The sequence below is a fragment of the Balaenoptera borealis genome, assembly GCF_965194805.1.
Source record: "Balaenoptera borealis genome assembly, chromosome: 7".
NCBI lineage: Eukaryota > Metazoa > Chordata > Mammalia > Artiodactyla > Balaenopteridae > Balaenoptera > Balaenoptera borealis.
Window position 1 is genome coordinate 116461904 of NC_138864.1, and position 20724 is coordinate 116482627.

At 41.9% G+C, this 20724-nt stretch overlaps 1 protein-coding gene across 3 annotated transcripts in view; it reads right to left on the reverse strand.

Annotated features, from left to right (window-relative positions):
• The window catches only part of MKRN1 (makorin ring finger protein 1), a 30453-nt gene extending 10581 nt beyond the window's left edge, over window positions 1-19872 (reverse strand). Inside the window, exons 1-2 of one of the 3 annotated variants that reach the window (XM_082400380.1) lie at window positions 19457-19872; window positions 11846-11974 (exon numbers count right to left, since the gene is read on the reverse strand). In XM_082400380.1, the coding sequence (XP_082256506.1) occupies window positions 11846-11974; window positions 19457-19641 (314 nt within the window). In that variant the 5' untranslated portion in view covers window positions 19642-19872. Of the gene's footprint in view, window positions 1-11845; window positions 11975-19152; window positions 19396-19456 lie in introns of those variants that run through there. The other 2 variants (XM_082400381.1, XM_082400379.1) reach the window with 2 other exon arrangements.
• Window positions 19873-20724: the final 852 nt, after the last annotated feature.

Here is a 20724-nt window from a genome sequence, read left to right on the forward strand (position 1 = left end):
CACATCTGTAAATAGTGCAGAATATATCTATATAAAATACGCTTCTAAAGTAAAAATTTGTGAGTAAGCACTAGGAAAGGTAGAGTACAAATAAGAAAGAATAAAGCAAGAAAGAAAAAGACAAAGGCAAAAGCAACACTCCCACTTTGAAAGGAGTTTACTAAAAACTAATGGTTCAGTGAAGCATGGAGCTCTTCATAAAACAGGGACCGGCCACCTATGGCCCTCAAGCCAAACCCAACGGGAGCTAGGAATGGTTTTGGCATTTTTAAATAGTTGGAAAAAAGATCATTTTATGACACGAAAAGTAACTGAAATTAAAATTTCAAGGACTTCCCTGGGGGGTCCAGTGGTTAAGACTCTGCACTCCCAATGCAGGGGGCATGGGTTTGATCCCTGGTCGGGGAACTAAGATCCCGCATGCCACACAGCACGGCCAAAAATAAAAATTTAAAATGTATATCTCAGAAATAACTAATTTTCTTGTCAACTGCATTATTATGAACTTTCATCAAATCTTTAACCATGGTCATTTTTAAGTCTTTTGTCATTTACAGACAGTTCTGGGTGTACTCTGATGCTTTTGCAAGTATGTTCCTATAAAAGGGTTTCATCTTCAAGAAATTCATGGAAAAAACTCTGACAAGTACAGGTTTCTGGTAACTGACTGTACTGCTGAACTGAATGAATAAGCATTTTCAGAAGTCTAATAAAAAACTGATGAACTCACAAAAGTGCTAACAAAAGATCAAGATGGAAAAAAAAATCAATTACATGGGACTGAGTGAACTGATGAGGATGAGTATAATTTTTGTGACTTTCTGTCTGAATTAAAAAAAAAAAAATCCCACAAGGACTCAGAGGCAAAGAATATACAAATCAATTTTCACTGCAAAGTAAAGGAGCTGTTACAGTGGAGGATTGCTGGACTGAATGTCAATATTATGACATAGTATGAGTGTGTTTCATGTTTGGTAATTGCAATCATTGTTGCTTTTGTTGTGGTCATCCATGTACAATGCTTGGTGTCAGTCTATTTATCTCTTGTAAAAATAAAATACAGTGTGTGTGTGAAAAAAAATAAATTAATTAAAAAAATAAATAAATAAATAATAAATAAATAAATAAATAAACTCTCAGAAATGTTTAAATTAATTAACAAATTAATTAAATAAAATTTCAGTGTCCCAAAATGAAGTTTCATTGGAACACAGCCACATCTATTAGCTTATGTATTTATCTAGGGCTGTTTTTGTGCTACAAGAAACCGTATGGCCTGCCCAGCCACAAATATTAATTCTCTGGCCCCATACTGAAAGTCTGCCAGGCCGCATTAAAGAGAATTCTCACATCTACTGGATTCACAGTCCATGACAGTGGCTTTGTAAAGTTATTAATTCTTTAAGAAATTAACACAGAATTGCTGATCCTTTAAGCCACAGTGTTAAGAGGTAAGTTAATACTGAGGCAACACTGAAACTAATACTGAGTTTTTCTTTCACATCTTGCAAAAAATACTTTCATACAGTATCAATTTCTGTCTAAGGAAGTTTAATCCATTTTTCTTCTACCTCTACACAAAAGACAGACATTTCTCCCTGTGGTTGGCTTGCAACTCCCCACCCCCAATCATTCTGAGCTTTGATATCTGCCTTTAAAGATTTTAACTTATGGGATTTGGTAGGTCTATAGGGCAAAAAAAAATCCCTCCAAAGGGGAATTCCCTGGTAGTCCAGTGGTCAGGACTCCGAGCTTCCACTGCAGGGAGCATGGGTTCAATCCCTGGTCAGGAAACTAAGATCCCGCACGCCTCACGGTCACTCCAAAGGAAACAAGATCTACCATAACAATGGTTGTCAACCAAGGCAGTCCTGTCCCTTTCCCAAGTGGGTGTTCAGAAACAATGACTAGGAGTTCTAACGGCACTTACGCAGTGGGGGCAAAGGATGCTAGATCTCCTGCAACAGTCCTGAGCAACAAAGAACCGGCATCACTAAATAACAGCACCCCCATTATGCAACATGGATGCAGCAATACTTCTGCAACACGGATACAGTAACCCTTCTGCAACACAGATGCAGCAACACTTCTGACCTGTTGGAACTAGGATATCATCTTTCATTATAAACTACTCCCTTCATGAGGAGTTAAATTACTCAAAATCCCTGGGCATTGGCCAAGTTGTATAAAAAGATCTCTACATAGTAAGAATGACAAGTAGGCTTAAGCCCCCAAGTACAATTTTAATGAGGAAACAAACAATCTTGGAACAAGCCGCTCCATGAGATTCCTTCCTTAGCTAGTCTATAATCAAGCTCTATATCAGCCTGTCCCAATTATCACCAAACTTTCCTTTCAGGCAGACTATTGGGATGTAGGTTTCCCTAACTCCTTTCACTTTACCCTAAGAGCACTAAACTCAGCTCAAATCAGGATCATTCCCCAAAAACGGAGCTGTGTACCCTTATTAAAGAGAAAACTAAAAAGAAAAAAGCAGTTTGTTAGGTGACTTGCATCCACCTAAGTATCAGAGCCTCACTGAAACAGGGCACCTACCTTACTCCCTGGCCTTCAACCTTGGTCTCCCACAAGGAAACCCACTCTGAATACAGGGTAATGCGGAAGATGGGCTCTGTACTTACTCCCAAGGAGAACATGGAATGCCATTTGGGGCTGGCAAAGCTACCTGTAAACTAAGCTGATTAACACATGGAGCCTAGGCCTTAGCTCGGATTTCTTCAATTTACCCCCTTACTTCCCAGTCATTTCACCTCTATGGTCCAATCATATGAGACTCTCTTCTGAAATAAGAGGCTCATCTGTTAACAACCATACTTTTCCACAATCTATCACACAGTATATTATTCTCCACATCTCTCTGCTGCGCACCTTACAGCCCTGTGTCCACTCTCGCCTACATTCAATTCCTCTCTCCCTACAGTTTACAAGGATTTTCAACTGACTGCCTAGTCAAGGAATTAAGTTGGTTTAAAAACCCTGCAGAGGAGGTGGAGTCAAGATGGCGGTGGGGGAAGACGCGGAGTTAGCGTCTCCCCACAGCTAGGGCACCTGCTGGCCGCTGGTGGTGGACTCTGACACCCAAGGAGACAGGGGGAACCCCAAGGTGAACCGGTAGGACGTAGGGAGACTGACAGTGGGAGATGTGGAGGCCAGACAGGATCGGTGCCCCTGAGGGCGGGGAGGTCAGGAGAGGCAGGCGGAAGGAGCCATCCAGGAGGAGTGGGAGAGGAGTGGAGGGTGATTGCCCCACCCACTTGGGCACAGGGAGCCTGCTGAGCTCCCAGGTGAGGCCCCCCTGTCCTCCAAACCCCCCTCCAGGCCGCGTGAGTCCTTGGGGGCACAGGAGGGAGGCCGGGGAGATCACGAGAGGCAGATGGGAGGAGCCCTCCAGGAGGAGCTGGAGAGGAGAGGAGGGCGCTTGCCCCACCCACTCGAGCCCAGGAAGCCTGCTGGGCTCCCAGGTGAGGTCCCCCACCCTCTGAGACCAACCTCTGCTCCTTGAGCCTAAGCCCCACCCCCCCACAGTCCCCAAGGCCTTTTCCAGCCCTGTGGGTCCTGAGCACTGGCCCTGCCCACTGCCCAAACCTTGCCCTTGCTTAGGCCCCACTCTCCACAGCCAAGGCCTTTCTCCCCGCCTCCGTCCTTTTTCATTTTCCTCCTCCTCTTTTTTTTTCTACTATTGTGGTACTGATGCACATTCTGGTTGTTGACTCATCTATATTTTTATTTTTATATTCTTCCTAAAATATCTGTTAGTTTCCTAAGCTAATTTTATTTTTTACTATATTATTGGTTATTTTTCTTTTTTTTGTCACCCCAGGCGGCTTGCGGCATCTTGGTTCACAAGTCCGGAGTTGGGCCGAAGCTCCGCTGGTGGGAGTTCCGAGTCTGAACCACTGTACTAACAGAGAACCTCAAACTCCAGGGAATATTCATCAGAGTGAGGCCTCACGGAATCTCTCATCTCAGCAACAAAACCCAGCTCTACTCAATAGCCTACAAACCCCAGTGTTGGAAGCCTCAGGCCAAACAACCAGTAAGACAGGAACATAATCCCACTCAAAAAAAAAAAAGGGGAGAGAGAGAGAGACAGCAAAAAAAATATATCACAGATGAAGGAGCAAGGTAAAAACCTACAAGACCAAATAAATGAAGAGGAAATAGGCAATCTACCTGAAAAAGAATTCACAGTAATGACAGTAAAGATGATCCAGAATCTCGGAAGCAGAATGGAGGCATGGACTGAGAAAATACAAGAAATGTTTAACAAAGATCTAGAAGAACTAAAGAACAAACAGAGATGAACAACACAATAACTGAAATGAAAAATACACTAGAAGGAATCAATAACAGGTAACTGAGGCAGAAAAACGAATAAGTGAGCTGGAAGACAAAATGGTGGAAATAACTTCCGAGGAGCAGAATAAAGAAAAAAGAATGAAAAGAATTGAAGACAATTTCAGAGACCTCTGGGACAACACTAAAAGCACCAACATTCGAATTATAGGGGTCCCAAAAGAAGAAGAGAAAGAGAAAGGGTCTGAGAAAATATTTGAAGAGATTATAGTTGAAAACTTCCCTAACATGGGAAAGGAAATATCACCCAAGTCCAGGAAGCACAGAGAGTCCCATACAGGATAAATCCTAGGAAGAACACACCAAGACACATATTAATCAAACTAACAAAAATTAAATTCAAAGAAAAATATTAAAAGCAGCAAGGGAAAACAAAAAATAACATACAAAGGAATCCCCATAAGGTTATCAGCTGATTTTTCAGCGGAAACTCTTCAGGCCAAAAGGGAGTGGCAGGATATACTTAAAGTGATGAAAGAGAAAAACCTACAACCAAGATAACTCTAACCAGCAAGGATCTCATTCAGATTTGATGGAGAAGTCAAAAGCTGTTCAGACAAGCAAAAGCTAAAAGAATTCAGCACCACCTAACCAGCTTTACAACAAATGCTAAAGAAACTTCTCTAAGCAGGAAACACAAGAGAAGAAAAAGACCCACAAAAACAAACCCAAAATGATTAAGAAAATGGTCATAGGAACATACATATTGATAATAACCTTGAATGTGAATGGATCAAATGCCCCAACCAAAAAACACAGACTGGCTGAATGGATACAAAAACAAGACCCATATATATGCTGTCTACAAGAGACCCACTTCAGACCTAGGGACACATACAGACTGAAAGTGAAGGGATGGAAAAAGATATTCCATGCAAATGCAAATCAAAAGAAAGCTGGAGTAGCAATACTTGTATCAGATAAAATAGACTTTAAAATAAAGACTGTTACAAGACATAAGGAGGGACACCACATAATGATCAAGGGATCAATCCAAGAAGATGTAACAGTGATAAATGTTTATGCACCCAACACAGGAGCACCTCAATACGTAAGGCAACTGCGAACAACGATGAAAGAAGAAATCGACAGCAACACAATAATAGTAGGGGACTTTAGCACCCCACTTACACCAATGGACAGATTATCCAAACAGAAAATAAATAAGGAAACACAAGCTTTAAATGACACAACAGACCAGGCAGATCTAATTGATATTTATCCACCCAAAAGTGGCAGAATATACTTTCTTCTCAAGTGCACATGGAACATTCTCCAGGATAGATCACATCTTGGGTCACAAATCAAGCCTCGGAAAATTTAAGAAAACTGAAATCATATCAAGCATCTTTTCTGACCACAACGCTATGAGATTGGAAGTAAATTACGGGAAAAAAACTGTAAAAAACAAAAATACATGGAGGCTAAAGAGATCACTGAAGAAATCAAAGAAGAAATTAAAAAATACATAGGAACAAATGACAACAAAAACACCACGACCCGAAACCTATGGGACGCAGCAGAAGCAGTTCTAAGAGGGAAATTTATAGCAATTCAATCTCACCTCAAAAAACAAGAAAAATCTCAAATACACAATCTAACCCTACACTTAAAACAACTAGAGAAAGAAGAACAAAGAAAACCCAAAGTCAGTAAAAGGAAAGAAATCATAAAGATCAGAGCAGAAATAAATGAAACAAATGAAGAAAACAATGGCAAAGATCAATGAAACTAAAAGCTGGTTCTTTGAGAGGATAAACAAAATGGATAAACCCTTAGCCAGACTCATCAAGAAAAAAAAGGGAGAGGACACAAATCAATAAAATTAGAAATGAAAAAGGAGAAATCACAACTGACACTGCAGAAATATAAAGGATTATAAGAGACTACTACAAACAACTATATGCCAATAAAATGGACAACCACAAAGAAATGGACAAATTCTTGGAAGGTATAATTTTCCAAGACTGAACCAGGAAGAATCAGAAAATATAAACAGATCTATCACACATAATGAAATTGAAACCATAATTTAAAATCTTCTAACAAACAAAAGTCCAGGACCAGATGGCTTCACAGGCGAATTCTATCAAACCTGTAGAAGAGCTAACACCGATCCTTCTCAAACTCTTCCAAAAAGCTGCAGAGGGAGAAACACTCCCAAATTTCTTCTACGAAGCCAACATTACCCTGATACCAAAACCAGAAAAAGATATCACAAAAAAAGAAAATTATAGACCAATACCACTGATGAACATAGATGCAAAAATCCTCAACAAAATACTAGCAAACAGAATCCAACCATACATTAAAAGGATCATACACCATGATCAAGTGGGATTTATCCCAGGGATGCAAGCATTCTTCAATATATGCAAATCAATGTGATACACCATATTAACAAATTGAAGAAGAAAAACCATATGATCATCTCAATAGGTGCAGAAAAAGCTTTTGACAAAATTCAACACCCATTTATGATAAAAACTCTCCAAGAAATGGGCAAAGAGGGAACCTACCTCAACATAATAAAAGACACATATGACAAACCCACAGCAAGCATCATACTCAATGGTGAAAAACTGAAAGCATCTCCTCTAAGATCAGGAACAAAACAAGGATGTCCACTCTCGCCATTCTTATTCAACATAGTTTTGGAAGTCCTAGCCATGGCAATCAGAGAAGAAAAAGAAATAAAAGGAATACAAATTGGAAAAGAAGAAATAAAACTGTCACTGTTTGCTGATGACATGATACTATACATAGAGAATCCTAAAGATGCCACTAGAAAACTACTAGAACTAATCAATGAATTTGGTAAGGTTGCAGGATACAAAATTAATGCACAGAAATCTCTGGCATTCCTATACACCAACAACGAAAAATCAGAAAGAGAAATTAAGGAAACACTCCCATTTACCACTGCAACAAAAAGAATAAAATACCTAGGAATAAACCTGCCTAAGGAGGCGAAAGACCTGTACTCAGAAAACTATAAAATACTGATGAAAGAAATCAAAGATGACATAAAGAGATGGAGAAATATACCATGTTCTTGGATTGGAAAAATCAATATTGTGAAAATGACTATACTAGCCAAAGCAATCTACAGATTCAATGCAATCCCTATCAAACTACCAATGGCATTCTTCACAGAATGAGAACAAAAAATTTTACAATTCATATGGAAACACAAAGGACCCCAAATAGCCAAAGCACTCTTGAGAAAGAAAAATGGAGCTGGAGGAATAAGGCTCCCCAACTTCAAACTATACCACAAAGCTACAGTAATCAAGACAGTATGGTACTGGCACACAAAGAGAAATATAGATCAATGGTACAAGACAGAATGCCCAGAGATAAACCCACGCACACATGGACACCTAATTTACAACAAAGGAGGCAAGAACATACAATGGAGAAAAGACGGCCTCTTCAATAAGTGGTGCTGGGAAAAGTGGACAGCTACATGTGAAAGAATGAAATTAGAACACTACCTAACACCATACACAAAAATAAACTCCAAATGGATTAAAGACTTAAATGTAAGACCAGACACTATAAAACTCTTAGAGGAAAACATAGGAAAAACACTCTTTGACATAAACCACAGCAAGATCTTTTTTGACCCACCTCCTAGAGTACCGGAAATAAAACCAAAAATAAACAAATGGGACTTAATTAAACTTAAAAACTTTGCACAGCAAAGTAAACCATAAACAAGACAAAAAGACAACCCTCAGAATGGGAGAAAATACTTGCAAATGAAACAACAGACAAAGGATGAATCTCCAAAATATACAAACAGCTCAATATCAAAAAAACCAAATCCAGTTAAAAAATGGGCGGAAGACCTAAATAGACATTTCACCAAGGAAGACATACAGATGGCCAAGAGGCACATGAAAAGATGCTCAACATCACTAATTATTAGAGAAATGCAAATCAAAACTACAATGAGGTATCACCTCACAACAGTCAGAATGGCCATTATCAAAAAATTTAGAAACAGTAAATGCTGGAAAGGGTGTGGTGAAAAGGGAACCCTCCTGCACTATTGGTGGGAATGTAAATTGATACAACCACTAAGGAGAACAGTATGGAGGTTCCTTTAAAAACTAAAACTGGAACTACCATATGACCCAGCAAGCCCACTACTGGGCTTATACCCTGAGAAAACCATAATTCAAAAAGAGACATGTACCACAGTGTTCATTGCAGCACTATTTACAATAGCCAGGACATGGAACCAACCTAACTGTTCACCTACAGAAAATGGATAAAGAAGATGTGGCACATATATACAATGGAATATTACTCAGCCATAAAAAGAAACAAAATTGAGTTATTTGTAGTGAGGTGGATCGACCTAGAGTGTGTCATACAGAGTGAAGTAAGTCAGAAAGAGAAACACAAATACCGTATGCTAACGCATATATATGGAATCTAAAAAAAAAAAAAAAAAAGGTACTGATGAACCTAGTTGCAGGGCAGAAATAAAGAGGTAGACAAAGAAAATGGACTTGAGGACATGGATGGCGTGGGAGGGCAAAGTTGGGGCGAAGTGAGAGTAGCATCAACATATATACACTACCAAATGTAAAACAGTTGGCTGGTGGGAAGCAGCAGCATAGCACAGGGAGATCTGCTTGGTGCTTTGTGATGACCTAGAGGGGTGGGATAGGGAGGGTGGGAGGGAGGCTCAAGACGGAGGGGATATGGGGACATGTGTATACATATGGCTGATTCTCTTTGTTGTGCAACAGAAACTAACACAGTATTGTGAAGCAATTATACTCCAATAAAGATTTTTTAAAAAAATCTTGCAGAGACCATCCTACTACAAAGAATCGCTCATTCACAGTAGGATGGATTTCTAACACCTATTGCCCTTTTTAATATTGTGACTGACTACAAAAGACATATCTGGGTTTTTTAGTTTTTGGCTTTTTTTTTGAGTGTCATTGTATCAGTTTTTTCCTTCTAGCAATATTGCAATGAAAATAATCAGCAGAGGGCAAAATGACCACTAAACTCAGATACCAGGGGTTCCATTTCTGGGATCCTTCCTACAGTTACATGGAAAGAATCTTCCTTCTTCTCTACCCTTACTAGATTTCCTAAGTAAAACAGATGTGAGATAACCTAACATCAATATTCCACCCGTCAATAATTTCTTAGTCTTTTCAACTCTAAGCTTTTGAACCCAATAGTTGACACAATTCTTTTCTGATAATAGGATGCTAAAATTGGCTATGACACTGTCAAAATATCTTACCTAGTGTGATCATTTAAAATATGCCTGGGACTTCCCTGGTGGCGCAGTGGTTAAGAATACGCCTGCCAATGCAGGGGACACAGGTTAGAGCCCTGGTCCGGGAAGATCCCACATGCCGCGGAGCAACTAAGCCCGTGTGCCACAACTACTGAGCCTTCATGCCACAACTACTTAAGCCCACGTGCCTAGAGCCCGTGCTCCACAACAAGAGAAGCCACCGCAATGAGAAGCCCGCGCACCGCAACAAAGAGTAGTCCCCGCTCACTGCTACTAGAGAAAGCCCACACAGCAACGAAGACCCAACACAGTCAAAAAAAAAAAAAATTTTTTTTAATAAATTTTTTTAAAAAACCTTAAAAAAAAAAAATATATATAAAATAAAATATGCCCGAAATTCTTTGACAGTCCCCCACCCCTCAACAGGTGGAGGCCAATTTCTTTCCCCTTGAAAGTGGGCTGGACTTAGTGACTCGCTTGTCATAAACAGAATATAGTGGAAGTGACAGTGTGTGACTTCTGAGACTAGGTCATAAAAAGGTATTGTGGTTTCGTCCTTGCTGTCTCTCTTGAATCACTTACTCTGGGGACAAGTTAGTGTGAGGACACTAAAGCAGCCCTAGGGAAATGTCCACAAGGCGAGGAACTAAGGCCTCCCACCAACAGATGTGTGAGTGAGCCACCTTCAAAGTGGTCCTCAGGCCCCCACTGAGACTTCAGATGATGGCAGGCCTGGCTGAAATCTTGGCCACAATCTCTTGAGAGTCTCTAAGCTAGAACCACCCACCCAGCTAAGCCACTCCAAGATTCCAGACTCCAGAATATGAGATAATAAATGTTCGCTGTTTTCAAACTGCTGATTTTCAGGGTAACTTGTTTAACATCAATAGATAATACACTTAGATATTTTCTAAACTGAGAAGATAAAGAAAAGCTCTAACTGGGACTTCCCTGGTGGTCCAGTGGTTAGGACTTGGCGCTTCCACTGCAGGGGGTGCGGGTTTGGTTCCCTGGTCAGGGAACTAAGATCCCATGTGCTGCGCAGTACGGCCAAAAAGAAAAAGAGAAGAAAAGCTCTACCCAATTGCTAGCAGAACCCACAGAACCCACTACTGCTGAATTGCAATTTAACAGGATTATGGTACCAATTCAATGAATAATGATAGAGATTACTTAATAACTAATCCCTCTTGGTTTTCCACAGTTCTGAGATAGATACTAGAGACTGTTCTGAAGCATTTTCTGTAAATCTTGGCTTAAAATTTAGTCTTGCGAGCTCAAGTGGTTTATGAAAGTTTAGTTGGAATGACAAGCCCTCTTAACTAGTAACCTAATACACTGTTCCAAATGCCTATGATCCCATTTTCTCCCCATAATTCATACTAATAGAGAACAACTGAAACTAGTCCCAACTGGTCAAATATTAACCTTATTCTTGGTCTTTAAGAGGAAATGCCATTGGGCTTCCCTGGTGGCACAGTGGTTGAGAATCTGCCTGCCAATGCAGGGGACACAGGTTTGAGCCCTGGTCTGGGAGGATCCCACGTGCCACGGAGCAACTAGGCCCGTGAGCCACAGCTACCGAGCCTGAGCGTCTGGAGCCTGTGCTCTGCAACAAGAGAGGCCGCGACAGTGAGAGGCCTGCGCATCGCGATGAAGAGTGGCCCCCGCTCGCCGCAACTAGAGAAAGCCCTCGCACAGCAACGAAGACCCAACACAGCCAAAAATAAATAAATAAATAATTTTTTTAAAAAAGGAGGAAATGCCATTAACAAACACGCCTTCACCATACCCTATCCATAGGTTTGCTGGAAGTTGCTCCTCAGGCACTATTTAAACTTAGGACTGTATTATAAACTCATTTTTTAAATGTAATACATTCCGTCCAAGAGAAAGATCTGTCAGTGTGCTAACATTTCTAATGAGCACTTTTTAAAGTACTACTTTAGGGAATTCCCTGGCGATCCAGTGGTTAGGACTTGGTGCTTTCACTGCCATGGCCCGGGGTTCAATCCCTGGTTGGGGAACTAAGATCCTGCAAGCTGCGAGGCGTGGCAAAAAAAAAAAAAAAAAAAGGACTATTTTAAATCTATTATTTACAAAGTTGTTGGAATTACGTATTTTACTCTCATTTTTTTCTGCCAACCTCTCCATCCACCCCTGAACAAAACTGAATTGGAAACAAATTCTTACCTGCAGCGGTCTCCGTAAATACAGTACCCTCGCTGAAAATACTTGCACACTACACCATATGGACTGTCAGAGAGGTCATGTGAGTATCGACAGTTTTCTCCTTCCTTACAAACCCCATGCATGAAATACCTGTGAGACAAAGAACCACAAGTTGGTTTACAAGTCAGTACTCAAACAATTCATGACCAATATATTCTAATAACACAGGAGCACTATATACTAATACTATATTCTACTGTTATAGTCTATTTACACAAATACGAGTCATGAACACAAAGAAAGTAGAACTAGACCATATGACCATAAAATTATCCATGATGGTACCACAGGAAGGTTGCCTATAGATACAGACACCAATTTAAACTTTGAGGTCATCATTAATCTAGTCTCTGCGGGTTAAGTCTGACTACTGCTCTCATTTTACAGTCCTACAGACGTAGCTTCTTGTTTTCCACTAACTTCAGCCATAACGGCAGCTCTATCTGAAAAAAAATCAAAGATAAGCAAGAAACAACGTAAACCTGAACGGGTCAGACTACTGTATATGTTTCAATTCTTGGAGAAACCATTTTAATTCTTTAAAAGCCACATGTGAAAATACAAGTAAAAGTTGTTGCAAAGGTAGAGGCAAAGTGAAATCACTTTCTGTCCTTCATTTAGCAGACTCTTGTTCTGAAGAACATGTGTACCTAACTAGCAGTTTCCAAAAACCAAGTATCAGAGAATGACTCAGTTTCTAAGAGGACCTGGGAATTTGCTACAAGTGCAACTTTTGAGACCTCACCTCAGACCAACTAAACTGGAAATAGGGCGGGGGGCCAAGCAGCAATCTGTAAGTAACTAGGTGGATCAGGGAAGTGATAAAGGTCTTTATTTTTTGTAGATAATCCTGATCTTGTAAAGTGGGTAGAACCACCACCACCCCTTGCATCCTCCCTCCCATCACTGACTTTGGTCTCTTTCTCTTGAGCAGAGTTATGAAGATTTCATGTTGGCAGACCATAACTGCCCCAAATATGCATCTATGTACAGCTGATCCAGAGTAAGGAAAAAGTGCCTATCTCCTGGGTGTGTCAAGTATCTAGAGGTGAAAGGTAGAATAGCAGTAAGTGCACTCCACTTGTCCACTGGATTGAAGGATATATAGAAAAGAGACTCATATTTACCTAAAGGAGCCTTGAAGGCGGCTGCCCCAAATTGAAATGTGAAAGGTTCTATTCAAATTACTGGCACAGGGCTTCCCTGGTGGCACAGTGGTTGGGAATCCGCCTGCCAATGCAGGGGACACGGGTTCGAGCCCTGGTCCCGGAGGATCCCACATGCCACGAAGCAACTAGGCCCGTGCGCCACAACTGCTGAGCCTGCGCTCTGGAGCCCTGCGAGTCACAGCTGCTGAGCCTGTGTGCCACAACTACTGAAGCCCACGCTCCTGGAGCCCGTGCTCCGCAAGAAGAGAAGCCACCACAATGAGAGGACGGCGCACTGCAACGGGGAGTGGCCCGAGAGCCCTCGAACAGCAAGGAGGACCCAACGCAGCCAAAAATTAATTAATTTTTAAAAAATTACTGGCATTTATACCTTCTATGTGACATAGAAAGAAAAAATGTAACATCTTGGTGGAACAGCTATAATCATCAAGAAGATCCTAAACTGCCCTAGGGTTTCAGTCCGTAACAAAACATAAGAATATAGTAGTAGGAAGTCAAATTCTAACTATAATTAACCTAACTTCAACTGTTATCAGGTTTAACTTAATCTAACTAGGTCTGAACTTTTGCTCAACTACAGGGCAACTTTCTGCAAGCTCTGAAGCTGTCTGAGCACCACATAAGACAAATTTGAGTTAAACCACTTGTGCCAATAGGTACTTTTTGACTGCATAAATGAAGAGATTAACACTTAAAAAAAGCCAACAACCCAACAAATCAATAATTTCATTGTAATCACCACTAGTATAATCATGCTTCAAAGTATCTATAAAAGTATCCACAGTTGGTAATTGGTTATTCATTTGAAACAGTCTCACTGTTCGAATACAGTTGCTTACTGTCCCATCCCCAGTGGGAACTTTCACAATTCTCAACACAAGACAAAGCTGTCTATACCTTCAATATTCTCTGGGGTCAGCTTGAAGTCAGAGATGCACATACTGATACAGTTTTAAGGCTTGATAAAACACCTACCCCTAGAGATCTCAAACCAGTTGCTCCAAGGAGTTCAGCTCCCTAACACCTGCATTTAAATGTTCAGCAGGGGGCTTCCCTGGTGGCGCAGTGGTTGAGAATCCGCCTGCCAATGCAGGAGACACGGGTTCGATCCCTGTTCTGGGAAGATCCCGCATGCCACGGAGCAACTAGGCCCGTGAGCCAAAACAGCTGAGCCTGCGCGTCTGGAGCCTGTGCTCCGCAACAAGAGAGGCCGCGATAGTGAGAGGTCCGCGCACCGCGATGAAGAGTGGCCCCCGCTCGCCGCAACTGGAGGAAGCCCTCGCACAGAAACGAAGACCCAACACAGCCAAAAATAAATAAATAAATAAATAAATATTTAAATGTTCAGCAGGATGCTCTTCCTTAACACTTTTGCAACACCTCACACCACTATTACTTTTTGACATCCACGATAGTAAAAACTGTTCCCGAGAATCCAAAATGAAAGAGTAAAACTCAGAGTCACTGGCCTAAGACAGTGTAGCATGGCCTGTTAGCACCTTTTGACCAAGAGCATAATACAGCAGTGACCAAGAATGGAGAGAACAGAGGGGAGGACAGGCTGGAGAGCTAGGGAACAGATTCTGCAGGGCCTTTTAAGTCAAGTTATCTTAAAGCAGTAAGAAGCCACTGAGAGATTTTAAACAAGGACATGTCAGAATTAAATTTAAATTTTAAAGCACTACATTAAACTGCCTTCTTCCAGGTGATGTGTCTGGGCCAGCTGATTACATTTATGTCTAGGGACTTCAGTTGAGTCCAAGTTTCAAGAGCCAGCAGTGGATGCAGCTACCAGAACAGTTAATACAATCAGGCTGCATCAGTAGTCAACTGTTTGGATCCAAGTAGTAATAAAAAGCACACAGTTTCAGGATTAGGAAGACTGTTTAAATTCCAGCTTTGTGACCCTCAGTAAAGCTATTGTCTTAGTTTCACCACTCTTTCAGATTTAAGAACTTAAAAACAAACAAACAAACAAACAAACCATGCATGCAGTAGCAGCTGCGTAGTGTCTTTGCTGGCACTCGAGTTCATTTCCTCATCTCCCCTTCCACATCTCTTCTCTGCCTTGACTACATTTGTTTCCGACCACACACTGTAAAGAGGTACACACTAACAAATCGGGTAAGAAAAGCAAGAGACCTAGATGTCATGCCATAAGAAGATTTTAAGTAACTGGAGTAGTTTGGCCAGAAGATAAAGGAATAGCCTTTTCCAGCACTATTCCTGGCAAAGTCAATACATGTGGGAAGCTACATCATAAACCTGGCTCAGCGTAAGGACTGAGAACTAGAACTACCCAGCAATGAAATAAGTTCCTGAGGTCCAGAACTAGCATCACCAAAGGAATTCAAGCAGACACAAAAATCACCTGATACTGCAGAATCAACAGAAACACTAGAATACAAGCCCTAATTAGTTACTGCCAAATACTAAGCATTATTTTACATGGTTGTTTGGTACATATGGTCTGGGTTACATATGGTCTGGGCTTCTGGTTTGTTTTACTTGCCTTTTGTCTCTCAGTGATATTAACACTGTTGGTATAATTATAAACAGTCCTCACAGTGAAATCCCTTCTTGCCAACCCATGTCTAAGTCTAAGAGATTACGACATGATAGTGTAAGTTATAACCTAAAGAGGAAAAAAGGCACCTCTCCCAAGAATTTCTCCCCATTTTTTTTTCTTTTTTAAATGCCACCACCAAAAAGCCATCATCCAAATTCACCTTAATGCCAGTGTCCAGGCTGAGCTTGCCTTCAGTTAAAGGCTGGGCCATATGATTTCTATGGTTCCTTCCACCTTGAAGATTCTATGACTCCAATCAGATATTGTCCAGTAATAAAGACAAATACAATTGACTAGAATCCCCGACTGTTGTACCTCTTGGAAACGTAAGCATGGTTACCAAGATATATATAAGAAACCCCAACAGTAGCTTGTGAGGGCGTAAGAGAGCTACACAATACCCTTAAAGTACTTCTAGGCATCATAACAACCTGTCTGGGGATTTACAGAAATTACAGAATATTAATTAATTTGGCACTTAATCACTTAATCTGCTGTGACATTGCTTACTCTGTTACTTAATTCTTGGTAAGTACATGTACCCTATTTCTCAAACTAGATTGTAAATTCCTGGTGTTTAAGAACCACAGTTTATTCTGCTTTTTATCTTCTATAGTACCTGTACACATAATACTTAGATATTTGTTCAGTAAAAACTGTAGAAGACAGCTAGGTGTCATGGGGAATCATAGTGCCAGTAGCAAATTAATTTCTCTTTTCCCTGGGCTGAATAACTTTTTCAATGCCATCCCTTCAAAAAACACTGAAGTCTGCAAGCAATAAATTTTACTATGGATATCACAGCACTTGGATAAAGACTTTCTGGAAAAATTCCCTTCATTTTTAAGCTACACTTAAAGTTTTTGAAAAATCAAAATGAAAAAACACTTGGTTTTTGTGTATTATTTCAATACACTCGTCTACCATTGCAGAAGCACTCTGATAAAACAGTGTCTAAATTCAAAATTACAACTTGCAAGTTACAACTTTGTTGTTTTAACCCCCAACACTCAAGAAAACTAGAAAAAGCAACAGCATTTCTAGTTCACAGCACTAAATTCTAATAAAAGATATCAAAATGGCCTGGTGGGGGCAGCATAACACAGTTCCTTGGGAAAAGTATACCTAGGTTTTTCTTAAAAGCCGCGAAGATAAACACAATGACATAGAATTTCAAGAGAAATATTTAGACAATACTAACCAACAAGAAAATACAGATGATTCTGAGCAACCAGAAACAAATTTCCAACATCCAAACAGCTAAGAGGATTATACCCTTGGTGAAGAAAACAGCCTTAGTCAAATTCCTAGATATAAAGGGGGGAAGAGGCACAAACTAGAACACTATCTTGAATTCTCTTCAAAGGAGATTTTGCTATCAAACACAATGAAAATATTTATAATACAGTGCATTGCTGCATTTCCTTCAACTTCTAGCTCTACGTCTCTCGTTGTAAGCACTAATGTTTATTTACTGAATAACTGAATAAGATAGTCCCAGAAAGATATACACATGTTCTATTAAGTCCTTTGTCTTTGCTGATTTAAAAGGGTCATCTTCTTCTTAACGAAAGCAGAGGAATCTTACAAGCACATATCAAAGTGGGTAATTTTAGGTGTGGATTTATCAAGATCAATTTAAGCATTTACTGAGTATACCAGGCACTGAGTAAAGCCCTACAGATACAATGATAAAACAGGGCCCCTGCTCTCAGAAAGCTCAAAGCTTACAATAAATAAATGAAGATATTGTATTTGGTATTCCCCTATTCAAGGAAGAAAGATTTTTTTTTTTTTAACAGGCGATCATGTTAGTACTTAGAACAACTGAAAACAATATCAAATATTAAAACCCAAGACTTATCAACTAGCCTGTGCTTTTTTGGATAACTGTCTCAAGCAAAAGCTACAGACAGCTTTATATGAAAAACAAAAACAATTAGCACATCTAAGCCTGTATCTGATACATAATGCTTCTTAGAAATATTACTCAGCTATGTAAATTTCTTAAATATATAAATCTATTTGTTCATGGGCAAGGAACTCCCACTGGTCCAGAATCGATCTGGGATATTTCAGAAACTCAAAGAGCCTAAAGGTAGGCAAAAAGGAATGATTAGTCTGGCAAGCTGTTCTGAATTCTGATGACACTGGTGAGGAAATAGAAAAGGGGAAGCAGATCAGGGAAAAGTGCCTAACAGAGGAGAAAGTAAAGTGTAGATGTGACCACGCATTCTGGACAGAAATGAGTTGAGCTCAGATACAGACACAACAGGAAAATAATGAGACAAGTAATATATAGTAATGTCAAGTTAGTGATGGGTATTCAAGGCTAAACTATATTGAGATCAGAGTCAGTGTGTAAAATCAAGGCACTGAATAGAGTTCTTAAAGAACCCACATATTAAAGTAAGATTAGTCTCAGTGTATAGATAGATTGGAACTGCAAGATGAATGGCTAGAAAATTCAGGAATGTAAAGGTTACACTAGTCCCTTTATTTTTAAGAGTCAACTAGCACATATAAATCAACTGTAACATTGTAGAGAAAAGAGAAGTAACAGGCTCAAATAATTGGTTCCATGAATAGGAATTTTAAAATTCTCATTCTTTGGGATACTGCACAAGTATTCTAAGGCTCTACAGATGACTGATAGAAGAAGCCACCTAAAACGGCTTTTATGCTTTCTACATCCCGTTATTGAAAATAAACTTAATTAAACTTATCATTCATGCCTTAAACGTATCATGTTAAGCACTGAGAACGCTTCACTCTCGCTGTTAATACCAAGGCAGTGAGTTCTGTACATTAAGATTTTCAAACATTTACATATAAATTACCCCACCTAAGTGAAAACCGGCGTTTCAACTGATTTTTTCAACCGATTGAAAAACAAAAGCTTCTAGGCGCTTACTGATCACTTTTTAAAAATCCAAGTACAACATCCAATTAAATGCCCTAATCTTAAACGTGCAGCTCGATTTTTTACAGGCGTGCACACGTCAGTATAACCGTCCTCCACTAATCACTTATTTTTTTTCCAAATATTTTCATCCGACATCCCAAACCAAAACAAAATCTCTCTCCTTTGGGAGCGACGAGCTCCTCGACTCCCTTAAGTAAGATGCGTGGATTTCAAAAGAGAAACCTTTTGCCGGGAAACGGGAACGGCAGCTCGTCAAATTTAGGGCGGAGGAGACGACCCCGGTCCGGCACTCGGTTCTAAGACAAAGCTCAGAACCGCCAACCTCGATAAACATACAAAGAAGAAATAACCAAAGCTCCTGCTCCGGGTGGGGCAGGGCGGGGGCCGAGAGACACGAGAAGACTTTACAAACGGATGACACGGCGGCGGGGCCCGGCAGCCAAGCCCCCTCGCCGGGGCCCGCGGCAGCGCTCCCCGGCCAGGCAGGGTCGCGTGGAGGCGGCGGGCTCCAGGCGACACCGCCAACCGCCTTCTCGAACCGGCGAGCTGGAGGCAGGGGCTGGTGGATCCGGCGACAATAAAAAGGAGGGAGGGGTCATCCTACCTCTCCCCGTGCGCGCTGCGCCGCTCCGCCGGGTGCGGGGAGACGGCGGGCGGTGCGGCGGCTCCGCAACGAGGCCGCGCGCGCCCGAGCCTCAGCGGCCGGCGGGGGTTGACGCAGCGCGGGCGGGGAGGCCGCGGCCGCCGCGGGGACAGCAACGCCGGCGGCGGCGGCGGCAGCAGCAGCAGCACCGTCGGCGGCGGCTGCGAAACGCCGGCTCCCCTCCCACCTCCGGCCGGTCGCCCGCCCCTTCCTCCGGGGTCTCGGTCCCCTCCCCGCGCCCGGCGCCGGCCGCGCTGCGTCTCACCTGCAGGTGACCTGTTTAGTCCAGCCGCCGCCGCTGCCGTCGCTGCCGCCTCCCCCGCCCCCCGCCCCCAGGGACGGGGAGGTGACTGTGGGGGTAGGGGTGGGGGAGGCCGCTGCCACCGCTGCCGCTGCCGCTCCTGCTCCTGATGTTGTGGCTGTTGTTCCGGGAGCTGCAGCCTCCGCCATTACTGTTTATCCCACACAGCAATGGCGCCGGAACTTCCGGGATCACATAATTCCGGTCCGGCTGCCGGGAGGAGAAGGCGGCGAGGCGAGGGGTGGGGTGCGTAAGGACACTAAGGCGCCCGCTCGCTCCCCTCTGCCCCGCGTCGCGTCTCTGAGCGCTCTCGCCGCTCGAACTGCGGGCCGGAGCCCGAGCGCCCCCAGCCCGCCCCCAGCGCCCTCTGATTGGTGGGCGAGGCAGCTCCGCCTGGGAGGGGCGGGGCGAGGGCGGGCTACCCCAGGTGAGGCCCACCCCCCCCCCTACTGCCCCCAGGCTCCACATCCTGGGAACCAAAGTCCTCATTTCAAGGGCACTGACTTAGAGGAATGCGTCCCAGCATAGGCTGATGCAGTGGAGAGGCGGAGTGCGATTGGGGTCCTGGGTTTGAATCCAGACTTTCCTGGCTCTACCAATTACTAGCTGTACGAACTTGAGCTGGTTACCCATTCTATTTAGCCTCAGTCTCCTGATCTCTCAAATGGGGGTGAGAGTAGGCCCTACCACATAGGGTTGTGGTGAGGATTATATATGTGTGGCAATCACTGAGCTTAGTGCCTGGCCAGACGAAACACTTAATAAATGTTCTCTTATTCTTCCCATCAGAGGTGGGATCTCTCAACCCAAGAGAACAGCATTGTGGCTAAGCAAATGCTCTGCAGTCAGCTTGTCTCTTGTTACCTCCAGGCCTCTCCCATTCCTAGCAATGTGTTTTTGAGTAAGTTAACTTACCTCTTAGTGCTCCTGCTTTCCATCTGTAAAATAATAAATAATAATAATTTAAAAATAATAATTGTCCCTACTCCAGAGACGATTATGAAAATTAAATGAGAGTCCACTGTGATTCACACTACAGTTTTAACTTAATAGATATTGAATAACAAAAGCTGTCTTAAATATCCCAGTTTCTAAGAGTTGTTTCTAAGATTTATTTCTAAAACTAGGAACATTAAAAAGTATTTAATCCTACTTTCTGATTAAAGCCCATGGTCCACACAGATGCTGCATATTAAATCCTGAGCAGTTTTTCATGAGCCCTTAAATTTGCT